The 19,937-nt window shown below is 42.0% G+C and overlaps 1 protein-coding gene across 1 annotated transcript in view; it reads left to right on the forward strand.

Annotated features, from left to right (window-relative positions):
• LOC119888462 (inaD-like protein) overlaps positions 1-19,937 on the forward strand; it is a 24,985-nt gene that overhangs the window by 3,176 nt on the left and 1,872 nt on the right. Inside the window, exons 2-6 of the mRNA XM_038699017.1 lie at positions 270-447; positions 5,849-6,055; positions 6,141-6,280; positions 7,796-7,976; positions 19,267-19,394. Of these exons, the coding sequence (XP_038554945.1) occupies positions 270-447; positions 5,849-6,055; positions 6,141-6,280; positions 7,796-7,976; positions 19,267-19,394 (834 nt within the window). The remainder of the gene's footprint in view (positions 1-269; positions 448-5,848; positions 6,056-6,140; positions 6,281-7,795; positions 7,977-19,266; positions 19,395-19,937) is intronic.

Below are 19,937 nucleotides of genomic sequence, written 5' to 3' on the forward strand. Positions count from 1 at the left end.
TGCTGTCACCTGTTCGTCCACCTGCATGTCTTATGTTGCACCGAAGTGATGTTATACATGTTTTTTATTAACCTTAATATCAGAGTTTCATAGTTTTAACCAAATAATGTTCTGTCTGTTCAGATCAGTGATCGAGAACGTCAGACGGAGAGCGAGGGACGACGATGTTTGAAAATGTCCCGGCAGGTAAATCCTCTCGGCTGTTCATTCAACATTTGCAGATATTATCAGGTTCAGACTGACGACTCACGTCCTGTGCTCGTCCTCAGTGTCCCAGCGGAGCGTCAGCAGGTTCTGGGAGCTCTGGAGCGTCTGCAGGCCAAACTGGCCCAGAGGGAGGAGTGGACCCACAGTGAGACGATGGGAAACCTGAGGGAGACTCTGCAGAATCCGCTGTTCAACCACATCCTGACCCTGCAGCACTCCATCAAACAGCTGCGGCACCAGGTGAGACACAAAGAAAGACCGCGCTGCTAGTGAGTCTTTCACTGAATTTAAATATTTACCTCTCTTTACATCCCGACAGCAATCAATAAATCAAATTAGACTGATGTCACAGGACTGAAATAAACACTAGTTCTCCAACTTTACAACAAGTTACAAACTCCTGCATTCATTCTATCTTACTTAAGGTCCAGTGTGTGATATTTAGGAGGACTTACTGACAGAAATGCAATACAATATCAATAACCATGTTTACAAGGTTGTTTATTAGTCATTATACAGCACAAGGCTGCATAACAAAAAACGAAATTTGTAGTTTCTTCATGCAGCACACACAACATAATAAGTGTAGGCCTGTATTAAAATATTGTATCATAAATTAAATTATAAAACGGGTAGCTCAAATCAAGCAATCTGATTGGTTCATAGTAGTGGTATAATGCAACGGGCATGATGTCGAATTCCTTCACACAGATCCAAATCACTACGCGACAAACAGGGTTCGAGTTATAATCTGAGCTTTGTGGCGGTCTCACGCCGCGTTTACACCTGGTATTAAAATGCAATCTGATGCAGATCAGATTTACTGGCGGAGATGGATAAATAAATAAATAATAAGAGAGAGAAATCATTGCTTATTACGTGATTCCCTCTCTCTCACACGAAAACACACAAACACTGGGACTACTTTTTGTATTCATAAAGAAATGTTGATGAAATAAAGTCAAATTGTAGCGCGTCTGTTAGCCTACTTTCTTTCTGCCATGCTTGGTAACCGTTTTATAAAACCTATAGCTCACTTCAGGCCGTTGGTGAACAACGCCCCTTAACTGTGCACCACGGCCTGTCGTGAGCTATTCGTAGTTTTCAGTCACGTGACATGCGCGGTGACCTGGAGGGCAAAACAACGGACCAACATAGCGGCTCACAGCGTGACTCCCCCGTAGAGACGCCGCAAAAGCAGTCAGATTTTATTTAGATCACCTTTCAACTCAAGAAAAAGAAAGATATGAACACAAACTGCACGTGCTCGGCACTTCCGATCCATATAACGTCACAGCATCCACTGCCGCATTTCTACCGTTACAAACCGCCAGGTCCCTGCCCGCCGCTCGACTGCGGTAATGTTTACTTTTACCTTCTGGGGGAATCCCTCACCTCACACAGCCCAGGCTCGTCTCCTCGATTAGTAAATCCCAAAGCACAACAACCATCCAGCATATTTGTTGGCAGGCAGCGGAAATTAACGTCTTATTGCCCTCCAAGGGGGGCGTTTTCATTGGAATGTGACGTCACGTGAAATCTATGAATTGCTTAAACAATATATGCAGTTATTTATATACATACATACACATTCACCCAGAATATTCCACAGTGAATTTTTTAAATTTGCATCTGGGGTGAATGTAAAGAGCAGCAACCAGATGATGATATGAAAGTTTCATCTTCACAATAAGCAGTCTGAACAGAGTCCGTCTTCACTGCGTTTGAGCACCGAGTACCATCGATGTAAAACCCAGAGTCCACCTCGTCTCATCTCGCCGGAGTCTTGCGCTGACAGCTCGGAACATGGACCGCCTGCAGAGTGCTTGACCCGGGGCAGGTCTCTGTAACGATGTGGACTCTGAATTCCGTTTTCTGGTCAAAATGAGTCCCGTTTTGTCCCGACCGGCTCTATAGGAGCAGAATTAAGTGCAAGCTGGGCCAGCATGGCTCCTCTCCTGGCTCTCTTTCCTCTCCTCTGAGCGATCGGTGACCTGGTCCGGTTGTTTGGGCCGGGTGGGTCGTGGTCTGGCCCGTCTTCATCTTCCAATGACTGTATTTATGTCAGTGCAGTTCAGTGGTGTACAAAGACCTCCCATAATGAACCTTTGTTTTTATTACCTTTAGAATGAGAGATTTCTATCTATATACATCACCATGTTGCACTACCATGTTTCTACAGTAGCCCAAACGGACAAACTGCTCTACAGAGCGCGTCTCATCGCTACGTTAAATACGTACAAAGACGAAGTAGAAATGTTATTAGTTGTCGTCTGAAAAGTAAGAAAAGAAGATAAATTTGGACAAATGGACGACCACACGTGTTGTTTAGCTCAGAGCCGACGGAGCGTGTCGGCCGCTGTAGCGTCTCCTGCACGCTTACAAAGGGAGAGCGGTGACTGATGGTGCATTCATGCGGTGTCGGAATAATCAGAATCTTTTTTTTCTTCCTTAAATCATTATTGCACAAAGAGAAATAAAGTGTACATGGGACATAAAGAGTATACAGTACTTTGATTCGTGCAAAATCACGTGTTATATAAATATATAATGTTATATATATATATATATATATATATATATATATATGTGTAATCTGGTTCTAACGGTTAGTCTGCTGTCCATGTAGAGTGAACTGGATGTCTGCATGTTGTTTATAAGCTCTGATAATGTTCATCCAACACATCTCTGTAGCAGCGTCCATGTTGATTCCACAATAAGAGCACATGAACACGCACTGAAGTCGGAAGAACGACTTCACAACTCGGGAAATGGGACCGTTAGAGGAGCACGTGAATGCACCGTGAGCCGCTGGTTGCAATTCACCACCCTCACCACTAGATGTCGCTAAAACTTACACACTGAACCTTTTTAAGCGTTTAAAACCCTGTGAAAAAAATAATTTTACCCACCAGATGTTGTTGTAGGATACAGATAATCAAGGATTTTAATAAAGGTTTTAAAAGTTTTTAGGTAACTGTAATATTTCAACAGCAGAATTTCCACATTTGCACTCAAACTGTCAGAACAAATATACAGAACATCTGAGGGTCCATTTGCAGTGTGGATTGCTTACAAAGCACTAAAACAGTAAATATCAATACGTTATCAGTCAGTGTGAACGCACTTATGGACTCGTGAGTGTCAGGACGCAAATTGAGACGCAGCATTAATCTTTTCAGTGAGATGTTGACATCAGCAGGTGTTTGTCCTCCGCTGCTCAGACAGTGTTATCTTTATTAGTGTATAACCGGCTTTTTCCACAATCATGAGTTGCAGCAGCTCTGCAGACCGATGAACGCTTCCCATCTGATCTGACATGTGTGACTCCGCCCAGGTGTCGACAGCCTATTGGGTACCGGTACGCCGCCGCCTCCTGTCCAACACTGTGACCTGTCAGCGGGGCTGAGCGGGGACATTGAATTGAATCCCCTCTGCATCGCCATCTGTATTCAGCTCCAGCCCGTTGTGACGCGGAGCCTTTACAATAAACAATCTGCAGGCCAAATTAAGATAATGGCAATAACTGACGCTGGGCTTCATATTCTAAGTGCTGCGAAGGTCAGAGCTGAGTCTATGAATGCGTCGGTGGGAGCCGGTGGAGGGTATATGAAGCAGGGACTCTCTCTTTCTTTATTTTCCCTCCCTCCCCCGGCTCTCTGCGGATCTATCAAGCTTTAATATCTAGTGTCTTGCTTTGAGTAACGGCCTTGTCGAGGCGGTATTGATGAAATGGCTCGGGATCCTGCTCCGTCAGCCTGGCCTAAATAAGCCGCAGACTGATAAGTTTCCACAATGTGAGTGTAAAGGTCATTAATACATTACCTGTTCAGAGAGAGAGCCTGCAGAGGAATCTATTGATTTCTTTTTCTTCTCTCTCTCCTCCTCACTTACCCCCCGGCCTCCCTGCCTCATTTTTTTTTTTTTTTTTTCCCTCCATGTCTTTCTTTATTGTCGACAACGTCCTTGCATATAACACCTCTCTCCCTCTCTGTCTGTCATTTCTTTCAGTTTCACTTCTATGTGCTTTACTGGCATGAATGTTTCTGTTAGACCATGTTGCCAAAGCAGTTTTCAAAGCAAAATCACAAAGTTTACATTTTGAACATAACGAGAATTAAAGCAACCCCGACTGTTCAGTTTAGCAGTTACAAGTTACAACAACCAATAGAACAAATACAGATAGAAAGTAAACTACAAACAATAATGAACCCGATTTAACCTGCCGTGCAGCGAACACTGAGTGCAACAGCCCGCCAGTCCCTCAGGTATGTGACAGGGACACTTACTTGGCTGCGAGGTTTACCGTCTGTCCTTCTGCTAGGATAATTAATAATTTATTGTTATCTTGAAGAAAGGTGAAGTCTAGTTTGGTCTCTCTCTCTTTATCAGTAGTCGTGTTTCCATCAACGTTTTCTTGGTCACATTTTGAAGTATCACGTTAGAAAAGGTTGAAATGAAAAATCTTGTCCCAAACCGAATATAATGAGAATTTTTTTTTTTCTTTTGTTGCCTTTTTCCCCACTGCATAAATTAAATAGTCAAAATGTGCTTTTTTTCCTCAGTCTTTCCCACAGGATGTGGAGAGACTATGGTGGGGGTCCGGGGCCCGAGAGGGTCTGGTAAAGTAAATTACATGAGTCCGTTTACTTTTAAAGGTTGTTTTAACATGTTTTATACTTTCTGTGAATATAATAAGTTAATCTTATTTCCATCCTGTACAGACGCCTTATTTTGAAAACCGGACGTTGTCACATGTGTTTCCTCCTCGTGCTAAATCCATCCAGTCCGACCCGGTTTGATAAATAATGTTGTAACATGAAGACTTCACAGCCTCTCTTCATACTAAAGAGACAAACTGACAGGATAAAGTCTCTAACCTGCCTGTCAGCTCGCTCTGGGCCGGTCCACTTACCGTAAAGGCTTGAATACATGTGCACTCCAAATGTCGGTGCGGCTAGCCTTCTTACAGACGAGTGACAGAAACACTCAAAGCGGCTCTTTTCTAAGAAGTCAGCCTCATATCTCCCTGTTCTGAATGCTGTTTTAAACCATTTTTTCTATTAACGGCTCGGTATGATGTCATTCCGAGGCTGGATTTCCATATATGGTCATTTGCTCCAGGCAGAGCATTCTGGCCACGCCCACAAAGGAACATGCAGCCCTATCCCTGCGGCAGCCTGGTAAATACATAAGACAATGGCCAATCAGAAGACAGTGGGCTTTGGAGCGGGGGCTTAAAGAGACAGGAGCATCTACAGCTTGTTTCAGACAGAGGCTGAAATGAAGGCCTACATGAAGAGTCAGTATAAGATAGAAAATAATTTTTTTTGAACTTTGAATCATGCAAAGCTGCCATACAGGAGTCACAGAACTACAATGTAGGACTGGAAATGCAGTATAACGGGTCTCCTTTAAAATGCAACATAATTTTTCCTGCCTTTAGTTTCAGTACCAAATGTGTATGTATGTTTTCTCAGTACCTCACACAAAAGAGAAGTTATCAAAATGTAAAAGAAACCATCTGACTTTGGAAAAGAATGAGTGAAGAACAGCCTTGATTTCAACCAAGTCTACAAAACATGTTTCACATCGTATCTGACAAACCTCTCCTCCCTCCCTCCTCCTCCTCTGTCTGTAGCTGAACAATATGCCGCCTGACACCTGCAGCGAGTTCAGTTTCTCCAAAAAGGGTCAGCTGATCATGAGCGCTGTTAATTCAGCCAGCAGCTCCGCCCCGCCCTCCCTGTCCTCCTCCTCCATCCTGACCAATGGCTTGTCTCCACCCATCCATCAGACTCCGCCCTCATCTGACCTCCTGCCGAAATGGATCCTCGCCACTGCCAAGGTGGGTGGAGCTGCGAGACACACTCAAACACACCTGCAGAGTCCACGGCATGCATATAAACCTGAATGTGTTTGTGTGTGTGCAGGGCTGTCACACAGAGCTGGTCCGCCTGACTCGGCCTCTGTCTGGAGGTCTGGGCTTCAGCGTGGTCGGCCTGAACCCTGAAGGAACCAGCAGTCAGGGCGTCTTCGTTAAACACATCCAGCCTGGAGGCGTCGCGCACAGGTTCAGCTAAAGCTTTGTTTGCTACAGTCAGAATGAGCAGCAGGTCATGAAGAAGCAGCTCCTACGACTGAAATGCAGTTTAACATGGAGATAAAAGATATTAAGTTCCTTTCACACATTGAAGATCATGTTTGCTTTTATTTCCGACAAAATTAGATTTTATTAGATGTTTAAAGTCATTTTTTATAATTCAAATCACAGCTCATTGTGAAAATTGTACTCAAATAGTGTTTTGGATATAAAAATAAGAGTGTAGGTAATAAAACATTTATTGTAAGTGATCTAAAACAACCTCCCCTCAGACAAAGCTTGGGAAAAGGTGCCCCCTCGGTTTATTTCTTTAGTTTGCTCAGTTTCTGGATGCCTTTGGGAACCATGATTATGTTATTTGATCTCATAGACACTCAACAGTTGAGGCAGTATAGCATAATATTGCCGTTTGACATAATTTCAGACTGCACCAAATAAATTCAAAAACGTCAGTCCTAAGGCTTTTATTACTTTCTGACTCTGGTAACGTTAGAAAAACTCTCTCATTAACCAGGTCACACACGTAGGCTATTCTGTGTGATCACCATTTGAAAACTAATACAATAACTAATCACTGTGTGATCACACTTCTGGGCTAAAACATATATAACTATTTTGACCCTTTTAATCAAGTCAAAAAGAAATCGAAAAGGTAAACAAACTTGATAATCAGCAAAACTGGAATACAGTTTACATTGTGCTGTTTTAGCATTTAACAGCTACTGTGTGTTATGGCCAGCCGTTTTAACATTTATTCCTTTAAACTTACTACTAGCTATTTAAAAGTTTTCATTAGGTACTAGTAACTAATACCATTTTACAAGTAACTACTATTTAAATGCTAGTACATATTCTAATAGTCACTAGTAACTTTTCCAAAAGATACTCGTAACATTTTTATTCTTACTAGTGCATTTTGGGGGTTACTAGTCATTATCAATAACTTGTTATTGACGGTTGAATTCTTACTAGTAAAATGGAAAAGTTACTAAAACAAGAGCACTAGTAGCTAAAGAATATATACTAGTAAAATGGAAATGATTACTAGTTACTAATGAAATGGTGTCTGAACTGCAGAGCCCCATAGATTTCAATGGTAAAAATGTGCAATTAGTTAAAAGTAAATAAAAAAACAAAAAAACACTAGTAACTAGGGGTGAGAAACACCAAAGGCCCCATGATACAAATTTTATACGATATAATATTGCAATTTATTATTAACTTCAAATTGTGTCCCCAAAGAAAAGCTCTATTTCTATTGGACTGAAAAAGCAACTGATTTTATTATCGTAGTTCTCATGTACAATTTATATAATAAAAGATTGATACTTGACCCTCGTGTATCAATACAATATTGCCATGGAAAATATTATGAAGTGAATTACTAAAAGCTAACCAGCTAGCTGTGTAACCGTGGAGATTTCTGCGGGAGAGTTTGGTTTTTATCGTGTTACTGGAAAGTCCTGACTGGTGTTGTGGCTGCAGGAACGGGTGTCTCCAGGAGAGGGACCAGATCCTGGTGATAAACGGCAGTCCTCTGGAGGCGGGGATCAGCCAGCAGCAGGCGCTGACCCTCCTGCAGCAGCCCGGAGAGACGGTGGAGCTGGTGGTCGCCAGGGACCGCCCACTCAACGCATCATCACAACCTGCCGCCGCCATCAACACGGTAAGACGATCAACTATTGCTCGTTTTATTTGTGACTCTTAAAGCGTCACAAATTGAAATCTGAAAAAGAACAAATATCTTTCTGCAAACCATCTCCAGGACATTTGTAATTTTAAAAATACTTCTACAAGCACCTCTAACCCCTAATAATTAGTCCCAAAACCACAAACTTGGTCTTTACATATTTGTTTGTGTACAGATTAAACAAGAAACATGTTAATCAGCATTAGACGTGCTGGGAGGTGGATTTGAACAGAGCCAGGTTAGCTGTTTCCCCTGCATCCAGTCTTTATGCTAAACCAGGCTAACCACCTCCTGCAGCACAACATATTTATTATTTAAATCTCCCAACACTCCGACGGGATTGGTCAGGATGCACTGACAGCAGCCTCTCTGATCAGGAAAGGAAATTGTAAAAGAAAACTTACATAGAATTACATTTATGCATGATTCATGATCCATATTGTCACTATTTTAGAGACCCCCCCCCCCCCCAAAATTTCAGTGATAATTTTTTCAGGGGAGCTCCCGTCTTGTTAAGAGGAGCCCAGTTTGCACCCTGCCTACAACTTCAACCATCAAATTCCAGCAACAGGAAATAACGTTTATCTTGTACTTTTTTTTTCTGGTGTCACAATGTTTCTCTGTGTTGGTGATTTATTAAAAAAACAAAACACTTTATTTTGGGTTGAAATGCGTTGTAACGCGCGTTACTGAAATTGTAACGCGCGTTACTGAGATTGTAACGAGTCTAATATCACCAAAATCTGCATTACAGCAAAAAGTAATACATTATTGTACGGCTGTACAATGATAAAAATGTTATCACCATAAAAACTTTCATATCTTTCGATATAGATAATTATCATGATAAGTATCAAATCGTTATTTCTTTCGAGTTTAAAGGCTGATTTTTGCTCCTGAGTGATGGTGAATGGTTAATTGTGGTTTAAAATCTTCTTTATGTACAGAAAATTTGAGGGCAAACAGCGGATGACTTCTCAAATCTGAGGCAGAATATTCAAAACAATTATGATGAAATCTATATCTATCTAGAGTATAAGTAAAAGCTGTTTTCAGTCCTTTTTCCTCAACCTCTTAAAGGGGCTATATGTAAGTTTTTCAATGAAATTAATAAAATTTTCATTGCTTTATTGTCAGTGGGCTCAAAACTCACTTAGAAATAAAGCACACGCCTGTTTTCTCCGTTGCTTGCATCAGCCACTATTCTGCTTTCAATGTGAGGTCTCCGGGTCGGATTCAGCCCTGTGCGCTCACGAGCCTCTCAGACTACAGCGACAACACGGCAGCTAACGACATGCAGTCCACCAACACCATAAAACAACCGGCTCCCAGCAAAACACAGGCTCCACGTAAGGATCCAAAACAACAGTAAAGGTTTATGTGCTGAAGCCCATCAGACCAAACGGGTTCAGATGATGTCGCGTAAGAACAAAGTGAACATTAGTGAAGCTGGAGAAACACAGAGAAAGTCACGTTAGCTTGTCGGCTAACAGCGAGCAGTTGCTAATGTTATCCGGTGCAAAGTTATATAACGTTAGCTTTACACATTACTTCACCAACTAACGCGACCCATGTTACTATCCTGTGTGCCACTGTTGATTTAGCCTGCAAGAAAGGATGTGACGGCAAAAAGCAAATGTGGAGCGATTTGTTTACTAACGTTAGCCTATAGCGATGCAGCCAGCTAACGCTACAGCAGCTCGGACCTGCTGCTGTTTGCTTCGTAACATTCAGTTTATGTTTATTGTGGTTTTACCGTTACTCAGCTCCACAGCTTCTCCACGTCTACGTCGCTGTAACTAACGAGACCCACATAACATAAAACACTGCAACAAATGCAGTAAATGTAACGTCATCATGTAACGAGCGCGGATTAGTTCAACCTGCAGCTGATAAAAACATTACTGTAATGTTGCAGTGGGAGTTCAGCTGAGTTTCCAGCTCTGTCTTTAGCTGCTGTCACTCTGCCTTTTTTCCGGGAGGATTGTTCCGATATGCGGCTCGCTGCGCTGAATGAAGTAACGTTACGGTGCCGGTGTTGAGCCTGCATGCTGGTGTTCCTGCGTTTATTGTGGTATTTCTGTGTGACAGCGGTTGTGTTTCAGATTCTGCTCGCTCTTGAGTTCAAGCGAGAACGCGTACGAACACACGCCTGGTTGCAATCTTAAAACCGCACCGCTAGAGGCCGCTGGAAACTCCATAATGCCCCTCAATCAAAATTTGTGTGATTCAAGTGAATAAAATCAAACATTTATTGAACATTTGTTATATTGTTGTTTTATTGTCCAGCAGCCCTACGTTATTGTACCTGCATTACTGTTGCGACACGTTATTCCCAGCCGTGGTTTGTCGCTATAGAAACAGTTAGCTTATCCAGCTGCAGCAGATTCTTTAATCTGGAATAAAAGAGGCAGTCCAGATGGGCCTTGCACTTCTGATACTAAAGTTTTAATGTCAGTTGTTTGAGCGAAACAAGAAAACAAGCTTAGGTTGTAAAATAAAGTCAATTCCAAATCTTTAGCATCCATTTTAGGGTAAAAAAAATTATATATAAACCATTTAAAATCTATAAAATTATATTGTCCAGAGTTAATAAACGTCCCTGCTGTGCAATTTAACATTAAAATGAGTTGGTGCATGTTGAGCTGCAGAACAAGGTGTCAGGTTTTTTCATTTTCCAACAAAACTTGAAAGAAAAGAGTTTGCACATTTGTTCCTTGTTGAGTTTTATGGCTCAGTGTGAAATTATATTTAAGGTCAGATCTTAAACCAGCTACTGTAGAGATTTGGAGCATCACTGAAATCCGCTTTATACTGTACTGTGTGTTCAGCCAGCTACACAAACACACCTCATCCAGCAGCTTGGCTGTCACTCAAAACAAGCATTGCAGCGAGGGCGTCAATCATAACTGGAGGGCACTTTGAAACCACGCCTCCGCCTCAGAGGGAGACCTCCTGTTTATGATGAGCCGTAAGTCTGCTGACATTGACTCGGATTATTTTTATGACCTTAAAGCCTATAGGAAATCAAGTTAGTGCTCCACTTGCAGCTTCGCTCCTGACAATATGTATTTAAGTCTGAGTGGAGGCGCGATCAATGAATGTCGACATGACGGGCGAGTCAAAGACTGGCAGCGAGGCAGGAGAGAGCGAGGACAGAGACACGGATAAATGTCTGAAACGCACTCTGAAGTGAGATGAAGGGTCAAAGGTCACACTGTAGATAACTTCACCTGTGGTGGATTTGGTAGGTGAAGCTTGTGTTCTGTTTAATTGGCTTTAATTAATCCAGCGTTTCCCGATCTGAGGAGCCTTTGCTCATAATTGTTTTCTCTAAAGCAACAATAAACCAGCAAATAAAGCTGCTGCTGCCAGTGAGGAACGGTCAGTCAGTGAATGTAGGGGAGAGCCGTGACCATTGATCAGAGTAACGTCATTTTAAAAGATAACGTTACAGACAGCTGATGGTTTTTTTTGTTGAGATCAGCAGCTTGTGTGTGTGTGTGTGTGTGTGTGTGTTAGTCTTAACGCATTCACAGCAAGACTAGATTTGTGTAGTTTGTAGGACTGCAGCTAACGATGGTTTTAGTAATTGAGTATTCTATAGAATATTTAATCGATGCGAAGAATTTGTGTCTATGCTTTTAGTAATCGAATAAATCGATAAATTGTTTCAGCCCTTGTTTGTTGGAGAGAGAAGGAGAATAAAGTGAGACAGGCTTGCCTCTGTGTTTTAATGCAGCCGAATTCACTATTTAATTGTTTTTATCTACATATTTTTCTGTTTCTGTTGTCTAACTTGGGACGGAGCTTCATCACGGGGACCACGTGAGTCATTTAAACCAAGTTTACATGACCCCGGACTCGCTCCAAATGTCCGTCTGCCTCGCTGCTGCCGGAGCTGATCGCAGTTATTCTACTAAATGTTTGTGCTCACACCAGGAGCTCTGCAGTGCGTCCCAGAAGCGTCCCAGCGTCAAGCAGCACAGCGCAGATGAACCTGACAGGAAGCCAGACGCAGAAACGGCACAGAATCCATTTCATTTTCAAAATAAAACACCCGGTACAGACTTCCGATCGTTTATCAACAGTCAACACAGTAAAATCAGACAAAAAAGAAACATTTTTACTACGTAGCTACTTAATCATAGTAGAAGCACAAAAAGCACTAATCACCAAATCAACAAAATTTAAACATCCAACAAAAATCCAGCATGCAAAATGCTCTTGACGTTGAAGTTGACGCTGTAAATAAACCGCTGCGCAGCCTATGTCCGTCCCTCAGAATTCCCATGATGCAGAAAGGGGAAGTGGGTTTTGTTAAAATGTGCTAAAAGGTTTGCCATTTGTTTGAAATAGAAATGTCACTTTATGATTTATGTTTATTAAAACATTATCTCCTTAGAAATTAGTGTTTATGTTGGTACATGTCATTCTTGTGGTGGTTTACCGTTGACACCATGAGTGAAGAGACTGTTTGATAAAAGCTGCTGAATTTTGCCGGCTCAGCAGAGCTGCATGCAACGTTATTGTTCATCCGCGTCCACCTTAACTGAGCTAAACTGTACGGCCCACGTATCGGGCCCCCTACCAACCAGGGCCCTGGGGCGGCCGCACCCACGCTATCTCCACTTATGTGTGGATGAACACTCTGTTAACCAGCCGTCAGTAGCTATCCGCGATCATCGTCAGACAAAATGACCAAATCCAGCAGCTCTGCTGAGAGATCGGCTGTAACATGAGTGATCACAGAAAGTTAGAGACAAGTAAAGGTTTGAATTGAATTGACAAAATACATTATAAGTTATGGAAGAATAATAAAGACACAAGTCTTGAACAGTTTTTGTCTGGGGTGGGAGGAGTCGGCCACAATCTTCCCTGCTCGCCTCAGAGTCCTGGAGGCGCACAGGTCCCGAAGTGATGGAAGATTGCAGCCAATCACCTTCTTACAGAGCGAATGACACGCTGCAGCCTGCCCTTGTCCCTGGCAGTGGCAGCAGCGTACCAGATGGTGATGGAGGAGGTGAGGATGGACTCAATGATGGCGGTGTAGAAGTGCACCATCATTGTCTTTGGCAGGCTGAACTTCTTCAGCCCCTGCAGGAAGTTCATCCTCTGCTGGGCCTTCTTGGTGAGGGAGGTGATGTTCAGCTCCCACTGGGAGATGATGGTGCCCAGGAAGCGGAAGGAGTCCACAGTGAAATAGTTTACTGTGACGGACCGGCTCAAAAGCCTGACATGATTGATCACACAGCAACAACGGGCTGCAGCAACGGTACTATTACTTTATTTACAACAACTTAAACATTTACTTAACACAATTACTCAAATAAAGCAGTGTCGTGTGGTAATCAGTAAGTCAGTAGTTTCTGCAATAATGAGGAGCGAGGAGTAGAGAGAACTGCGTCTCCCAAAGTGCAACAGGTAAGATGTGCTTTATATATGGAGAACACCGGGGCCCAGGTGGCTCCAATACATGTTGTTGACGACGACCCCGCCTACTGAAACCTACTACAGAACACGCATAAACACTCCACAACCTAATGGAGACGAGGACGTCCTGGGGACGTCGCATTACAGACGAAAACAAGAGAAAACAACGCCCACCAAACTTCCGCTGCGCCATCATCCTGGACGAACACGCAGTAGATGTTGTATTTTCAGAGTAGGCCGAAGAATCACCAGCACTGTAGATGTTAAGTTATTGGACCGAAGACACGAGAGGACGTGAACATGTTTGAGAACTTTGGCATTTAAATGAGCAAAAGAAAAAGATTCCAGTAGGAAAAACGACGTGGTGACAAACTGGAGCAGGTCTGGACTGTTAATGTGAGCTGAGGATCACAGGTTAGCTTCAGCCGTAATGATTCTGCCCGGCTCTATTGTCGGGTCATTATCACACAGAATTACACTGTCCCCCTTGTTTGTTACCCTCCTCCTCCTCCGGGCTCATTGGATCCGGGCCACGTCCTGCATACCAAGGCTCCAATCCTCCTGCTTTTGTTTTATTCATGTCCCGTTTCTATCGAGGTCACGTTTAATGGAGCTGTGGGCATTAAAAACACAGCTCTGGCTGGATTTTATTGCTCATCGTCTGGCCTGGCTAACTATCCGTCTCCCAAAGCCAAGACTCCTCTGCCGGGGAGATGCAGGTGGCTCTGACCCGCCGTTCACAGCTGATATGTTGTCCTGGCTTCGAACTCTTCAGCTGGAATCGACCCAGTGCCGGTACAGGAAACTGTAACTGTAAAGTCACTCATAAAGACGGAATAAATCAGCGAGTCAGATATGATTTTACAGCTTTTGTCTTGTTAGTGAATGTTTTCCCACCCTCTGATTAGGACGGTGTGTTGGCGGATTTACTTACTTTAAGTTTAGGCTTAATTTATGGCTCTCCTAAAAATTATGAGAAGCAGAAAGAACAGAGATAAAAACCCAACAGATTGCGCAATTAAGGGAACCTGAAGGGGCCTTTTAAAACCAAGAGGACATGAACTAAAGAACAACTGGATAAAGTTTCTAAATGTTCCTGTGAAGTCCTCTCAGTCATCCTGCTCACATGTCATACATAAAAATGTTTTTCTCCCAGTACGCATCTCTGCGTATCGCTGAAATGTGAATATTGTCTTTGCTCCTCTAAGACCATAAACTGAATATTTTTGGGTTGTGGACAAAATAAGACATTTTAGGAACGTCACCTTAAACTTTGGGAAACACACATTCTCTGGACCTAACAACTGATCAATTAATCGAGAAAATGGACACATTTCCAGTTTGGTGTTAAGCAACAAAAGTCCGCCACCAGATTGGTGTTGCGATTCAGTGGTGCATCAGGACTCGCCGTGTCTGCCGCATGGTCAGGATATTTGGAGTTTAACTTTATTGGTCACTTCTGCTGTGGGCTGGGCGATACGGCCAAAAATGTTGTCACGATTAAAACATTTCATATCATTCGATATCGATAATTATCATGATATATGTCAAATCATTATTTCTTTCAAGTTTAAAGGCCGATTTTTGCCCCTAAGTGAAAATTGAAGAAACCAGAAGGTCAAAACTTTTCTTTAAGGACAGGACACTTGATGCCAAACAGTGGATCACTTAACAAATCTGAGGTGGAACATTCAAAACTATTATGATAAAATCTGTTTTCAACAAATATGATTAGTTAATCTTTTTCAGGCCTCTTTTTTTTTTCCCAACAAAATAAATATTTTAATAGAAAAATTAAGTGCTAATTTGTCCGTGATTCAAATGAATTAAAGCAAATATTTATTGACGATATATTATAATATTTATTATATTGTTGTTGAGGAAAATTATATTGCGATAATTACCATTGTTTTATTGCCCAGCCCTACTTCTGCTGTCTGTTACTGGAGCCAGAAAATCCTAATTTTCAAGGAGGAAGGAGAAGGAAGCCTGGGTGGAGCTGCGATGGATGATGAAGCGTGATGTAGTATAGAGAATCCCTTCCCTCACATACACGACTTTTGGGTGTGTGTTCTTTTGTCGTTACGTATTTTCAGTCTTGTACTTCGACAGTTTTACGACAATGTGCGACTCAAACTGACAAACATCATGTGTGTAATTCAGGACACAATTCAAACGGGATTTAAACATTAGCTGTGTCTCGCCGAGCAGAACCAGAAGAAATCCAACACCTTTTACTGTAGTAAACTACCTGCAGTAACAGATCCTCTCCTGTGAAAAGAGTGAACTTTTGTTGGAGAGCGAAGCGTCAAGCGCATTCAGTGTGATCCGACTTTATCAGGCAAACGGCCTCGTCCGGCGTCCTGGGATCAGCCCATGAGGAGGTTTGTTTCATTAGACAGAGGGAGACCTCCTCCTATCAGATCAGAGCTGTAATAAGAGACCAGGGCCACCTGTGATTAAAGCCACTTCATAAAGACAGCCTGTGTGTGTGTGTGCACGCTGCAGCCTCTCATTGATCAGCAGCTGGTATCGGAGAGGAGGAAGTGCTCTCGGCTTGTAATTACCTGCTGAGCTTCAGTAATGAACTTTCACCTCAGGACAGATAGCCAGCAGCTCTGTGAGGCGGCTGCTGAGCTTCCCAACACATTCTCAGGCCCAACTCGTCACACACGGATGCCTGGTAAACACCCTTTGGCGTCGCTTTTTAGAGTTTTTCGGGCTCTGCAGTCAAGTTGGCAATAATAAATGTGCAATTTCCAGTCAGGCTTTCAAAAATAAAACTACTTAACGTTGTGAAATGTCGCAATTTGGTTAAGTTTAGGAAAACTTAAAATATTCAATGTTTTTTTTCACACGGGAAACAAACACCGGTCTCTTGAAGTCTGGTTTCTGGCCCACCGTCCACCCCAACCAGCTCTTTACTCAAACTTTATTATTAAAGGTTCATTGTGTGAGATTTAGTGGCATCTAATGGCGAGGGTTGTGTATTGCAACCATCCGTCCAGTCTACCACTGCCCCCTAAAGAGCTTCTTCAAAGAGCGCAGGACAGCTATGGTGGCTGACAACAGCACAAAAGGTGTCTCTTCTGAGACAGCAGAGAGTGGCCAGTCAAGAAATTAGTTTACTTTAGGTAGATTTATTAAGAAATTACATTTACTGAATTATTCACTAAAACCATATGTTATTGTGACTTGGCCACTGACAGATAACATGGAAACACTGTCACTGTTTCTGCACCACAGTCCATTATAAACCACATATTAAATAAAGTTTATACAAACACTGACAAGGGAAACACATTCGTGCTCTGTGATTATGGACACTCGCCAAAACTGCCCGCAGCAATAATATCTGGCCCGCTGCCAGATTACGGTGCTTTGATAGCGGTAAAAAATATAAATGTACTGATAGGGGTGCTGAAATAGAGTTCAGTCAACTGTTACTCACATAATCACTTCCTCTGTAGTGGTTTTGTCTACAAAATAAATAATTGTTTACTGTAATACAGTATTGGAGTTGAACTGAGCTTTTACTTTGAAAAATTCTGAACGTCATTAAAAGAGTCAGTAAATACCGAAACAAAAACAGTGCAGCACATGCTGTGATCTGAGAAACATTCGCTGCAGAATCCATTTGTTGAAGAGAGGGGGAAAAAAAAAAAAGAAAAAAAGTTAGCCCAAGGTGGGATCAAACACTCAACCCTTGGATTGAGAGTCCTGCACCTTGCACCAACTGAGCTAACTGAATAGTATGCCTTATATTCTCATCCACCATGTAATGGTTGAAAATATTGCTCCGATGCAAAACTTATTTGCCGACCGCTGCAGTATATTAGTACTACTTCTTCTAACGTACGTATTCAACGCAGTGATGAGTGTCTGCACTGCCTGAATTCTACCAGAAGTAGAACAAGAAGAACGTAGCGATGAAACGCGCTCTTTAGCGCTGTTTGTCCGTTTTCAGCTACTGTAGAAACACGACATGCAACGTGGCGACGTCCATGGAAGGGGGGACCCGCAGTTATGTAGATATAAATGTCTCATTCTAAGGTAATAAAAACATAACGGTTCATTATGTAAGGTCTTTACACACCATCTTTATATTGCATTTCTGTCAATAAAGCCTAAGACACACTGAACCTTTAAATATTTTAAACCTACCTTTAGGGTTCAAAAGTGACACTACACTTTCCCCCAGTGTGTTACAAAGTGACGGCTAGAGGTCTTGACCATGTGAGAACGGGTTGAGCTGCCTGGACACAAAATATAAATAAAAATAAAATGATCAGAAGTGTTTAAAATCATTGATGCACGAATCGGTTTTAAATTATCCTGGTTTGACTCATTGATCTACTGATAGAAATAATTTGATCAGATTGTTCTGCTTCCATCAATAACTGTACAAGATTCTGTGAATCAAATGATTTCAGCCATTAACTTTCATCAGGTTTGGTGGTAGGTGGCTTGAATGTCAAACAAATCAGAAACATTAAACATTAAAGAACATAAGGCAAGACAAATTTATTTCTATAGCACAATTTATACACAAGGCAGACTCATAGAAACAGCATGTTGTACCATAAATACATTTTATAAATATAATATAAAAGAGTGCATAAAATTACATTAAAGAAAAATAAAAATAAAATCAAGACCTATTTGATCATTTAAAAAGAATAAAATCAAAATGTAGTGCAAGGTTTTTAGCCTAGCAGAAGGCACAGGTGAACATGAACGTTTAATGACGTTAACATCAGTTATCTTCGGTAACGTTAGCCGCAGTGACGTTGGCTTCAGTTATCTACAGTAATATTGGCTTCATTTAGCTTTAGAAACGTTAGCTTTAATTTCAATTAGCTTCAGTGATGTTAGCTTCCGCAACATTTGCTTCTGTAATGTTCGCATCAGTTCTGTTAGTGACTTTAGCTTAAGTGACTTCAGTGACGTTAATTTCAATTAATCTCAGTGACGTTACCTTCCGCAACTTTAGCTTCTATAATGTTAGCATCATGAAGTTAACTTCAGTAACGTTGGTTTTAGTGACGTTGGCTTCAGTGAGTTCAGTGACGTTAATTTAAATTAGCTTCAGTGACGTTAGCTTCCGCAACGTTAGCTTCCGTAATGTTAGCATCAGTGACGTTAACTTCAATTAACTTCAGTGACGTTGGCATCAATTAACTTTAGTGACGTTAGCTTCAGCGATGTTAGCTTTAGTAACTTTAGCTTCTGTAACATTAGCTTCAGTGACGTTAGCTTCAGTAACATTTGCGTCAGTAAGTTAGCTAGCATTAATGTTGGCTTCAGCTCGGAAAGCTAGATGTCTATAAGAGAAGTGTAGATGTGATGCATTGTATTATCATGTATGTGTGTGTGTGTGTATATAAAATGTCAGTGAGACTTTTAAATGCTGTTTTGCTGCCTTTCTTGAAAAAGAGATTCTATCAAAATCAAATATCTTCCTGGGTAAATAAAGGTTAAACAAAAATCACATGCTTTAAAGAAAACCTACGTTAGTCCTTTTTTAAAAATCAATCCAAGTGTTCTCTTTTCTATACAGATTTGGAAAAAGCAGATGAGCAGTCATTGTGAAGGCGTTTACAATATTTGTAAATCAACACCCAATCAAAAGACTATAGATCAACTGTTTCAGTGGGTTTTTTTTTTTTATAAAATACACATCTGCAAAACACATGAGGACCAAATGAAAATGTTAGCAGAGTTATTCATTGTAACAGTAAACCTGTTCGACATTGGTTTTGGGCGACAGGGGAAATACAACTGGTTCAGTCAAACACCTCGCTAACGTGTGTCTGCGTCTTCTCGTCCGAAGGATCAGTGGGGTCACGCGGAGGAAATCGAGCTGGTGAACGATGGATCTGGTTTGGGCTTCGGCATCGTGGGAGGGAAGACGACCGGGGTGGTGGTCAGGACGCTCATCCCAACAGCGTGGCTGACAAGGTGAGTTACAATAAGCTGATGAGCACGATATCAAAATCTCTATCTTGATATTTGTCTCTAAATGATCTTTGTTGGGAGTTGCACATGCTCAGTTCCTAGTTAAGGACTACTAGCCAATCAGAAGCAGAGAAGGGCGGTCGCGAGAAGCCGGTAAACGCTCGGGTTAGCCGTACGTGTTGCCGACCGGCTCGGCAACACGGACTGTAGCGAGAGTTTCAGAGCGGCGTTATTAATCTGTATCCATAAAGTTTTAACTGAGCTCTGTCTCTACATCACGGAACAACTTTGTCCACTGACTGCCTGGAGGGTAGCTAGTGTTTGGAAGGGAGAGGAGAGCTGTGTGCTGCAGCTCGCTGTTTCTGAGGGCGTGTCGGAGTAGCCGCTTGGCGAGCGTTACATGAGGCGCGTTTAGCTTGAAAGGGAAGCGGCTGGACTACAAACGAGCTGTTTTCAGTTCAGAGCAGAGTTTTCTGTGGGAGATGGGAACTCACTTTGGGCTTTTTCACTTTGCAAACCTGTTACATGCACAAAAAAAAAATATAT

This window comes from Micropterus salmoides, unplaced genomic scaffold (assembly GCF_014851395.1).
Source record: "Micropterus salmoides isolate LMB-PRFRI ecotype aquatic unplaced genomic scaffold, ASM1485139v1 Ms_hic_scaffold_5, whole genome shotgun sequence".
NCBI classification, from domain to species: Eukaryota; Metazoa; Chordata; class Actinopteri; order Centrarchiformes; family Centrarchidae; genus Micropterus; species Micropterus salmoides.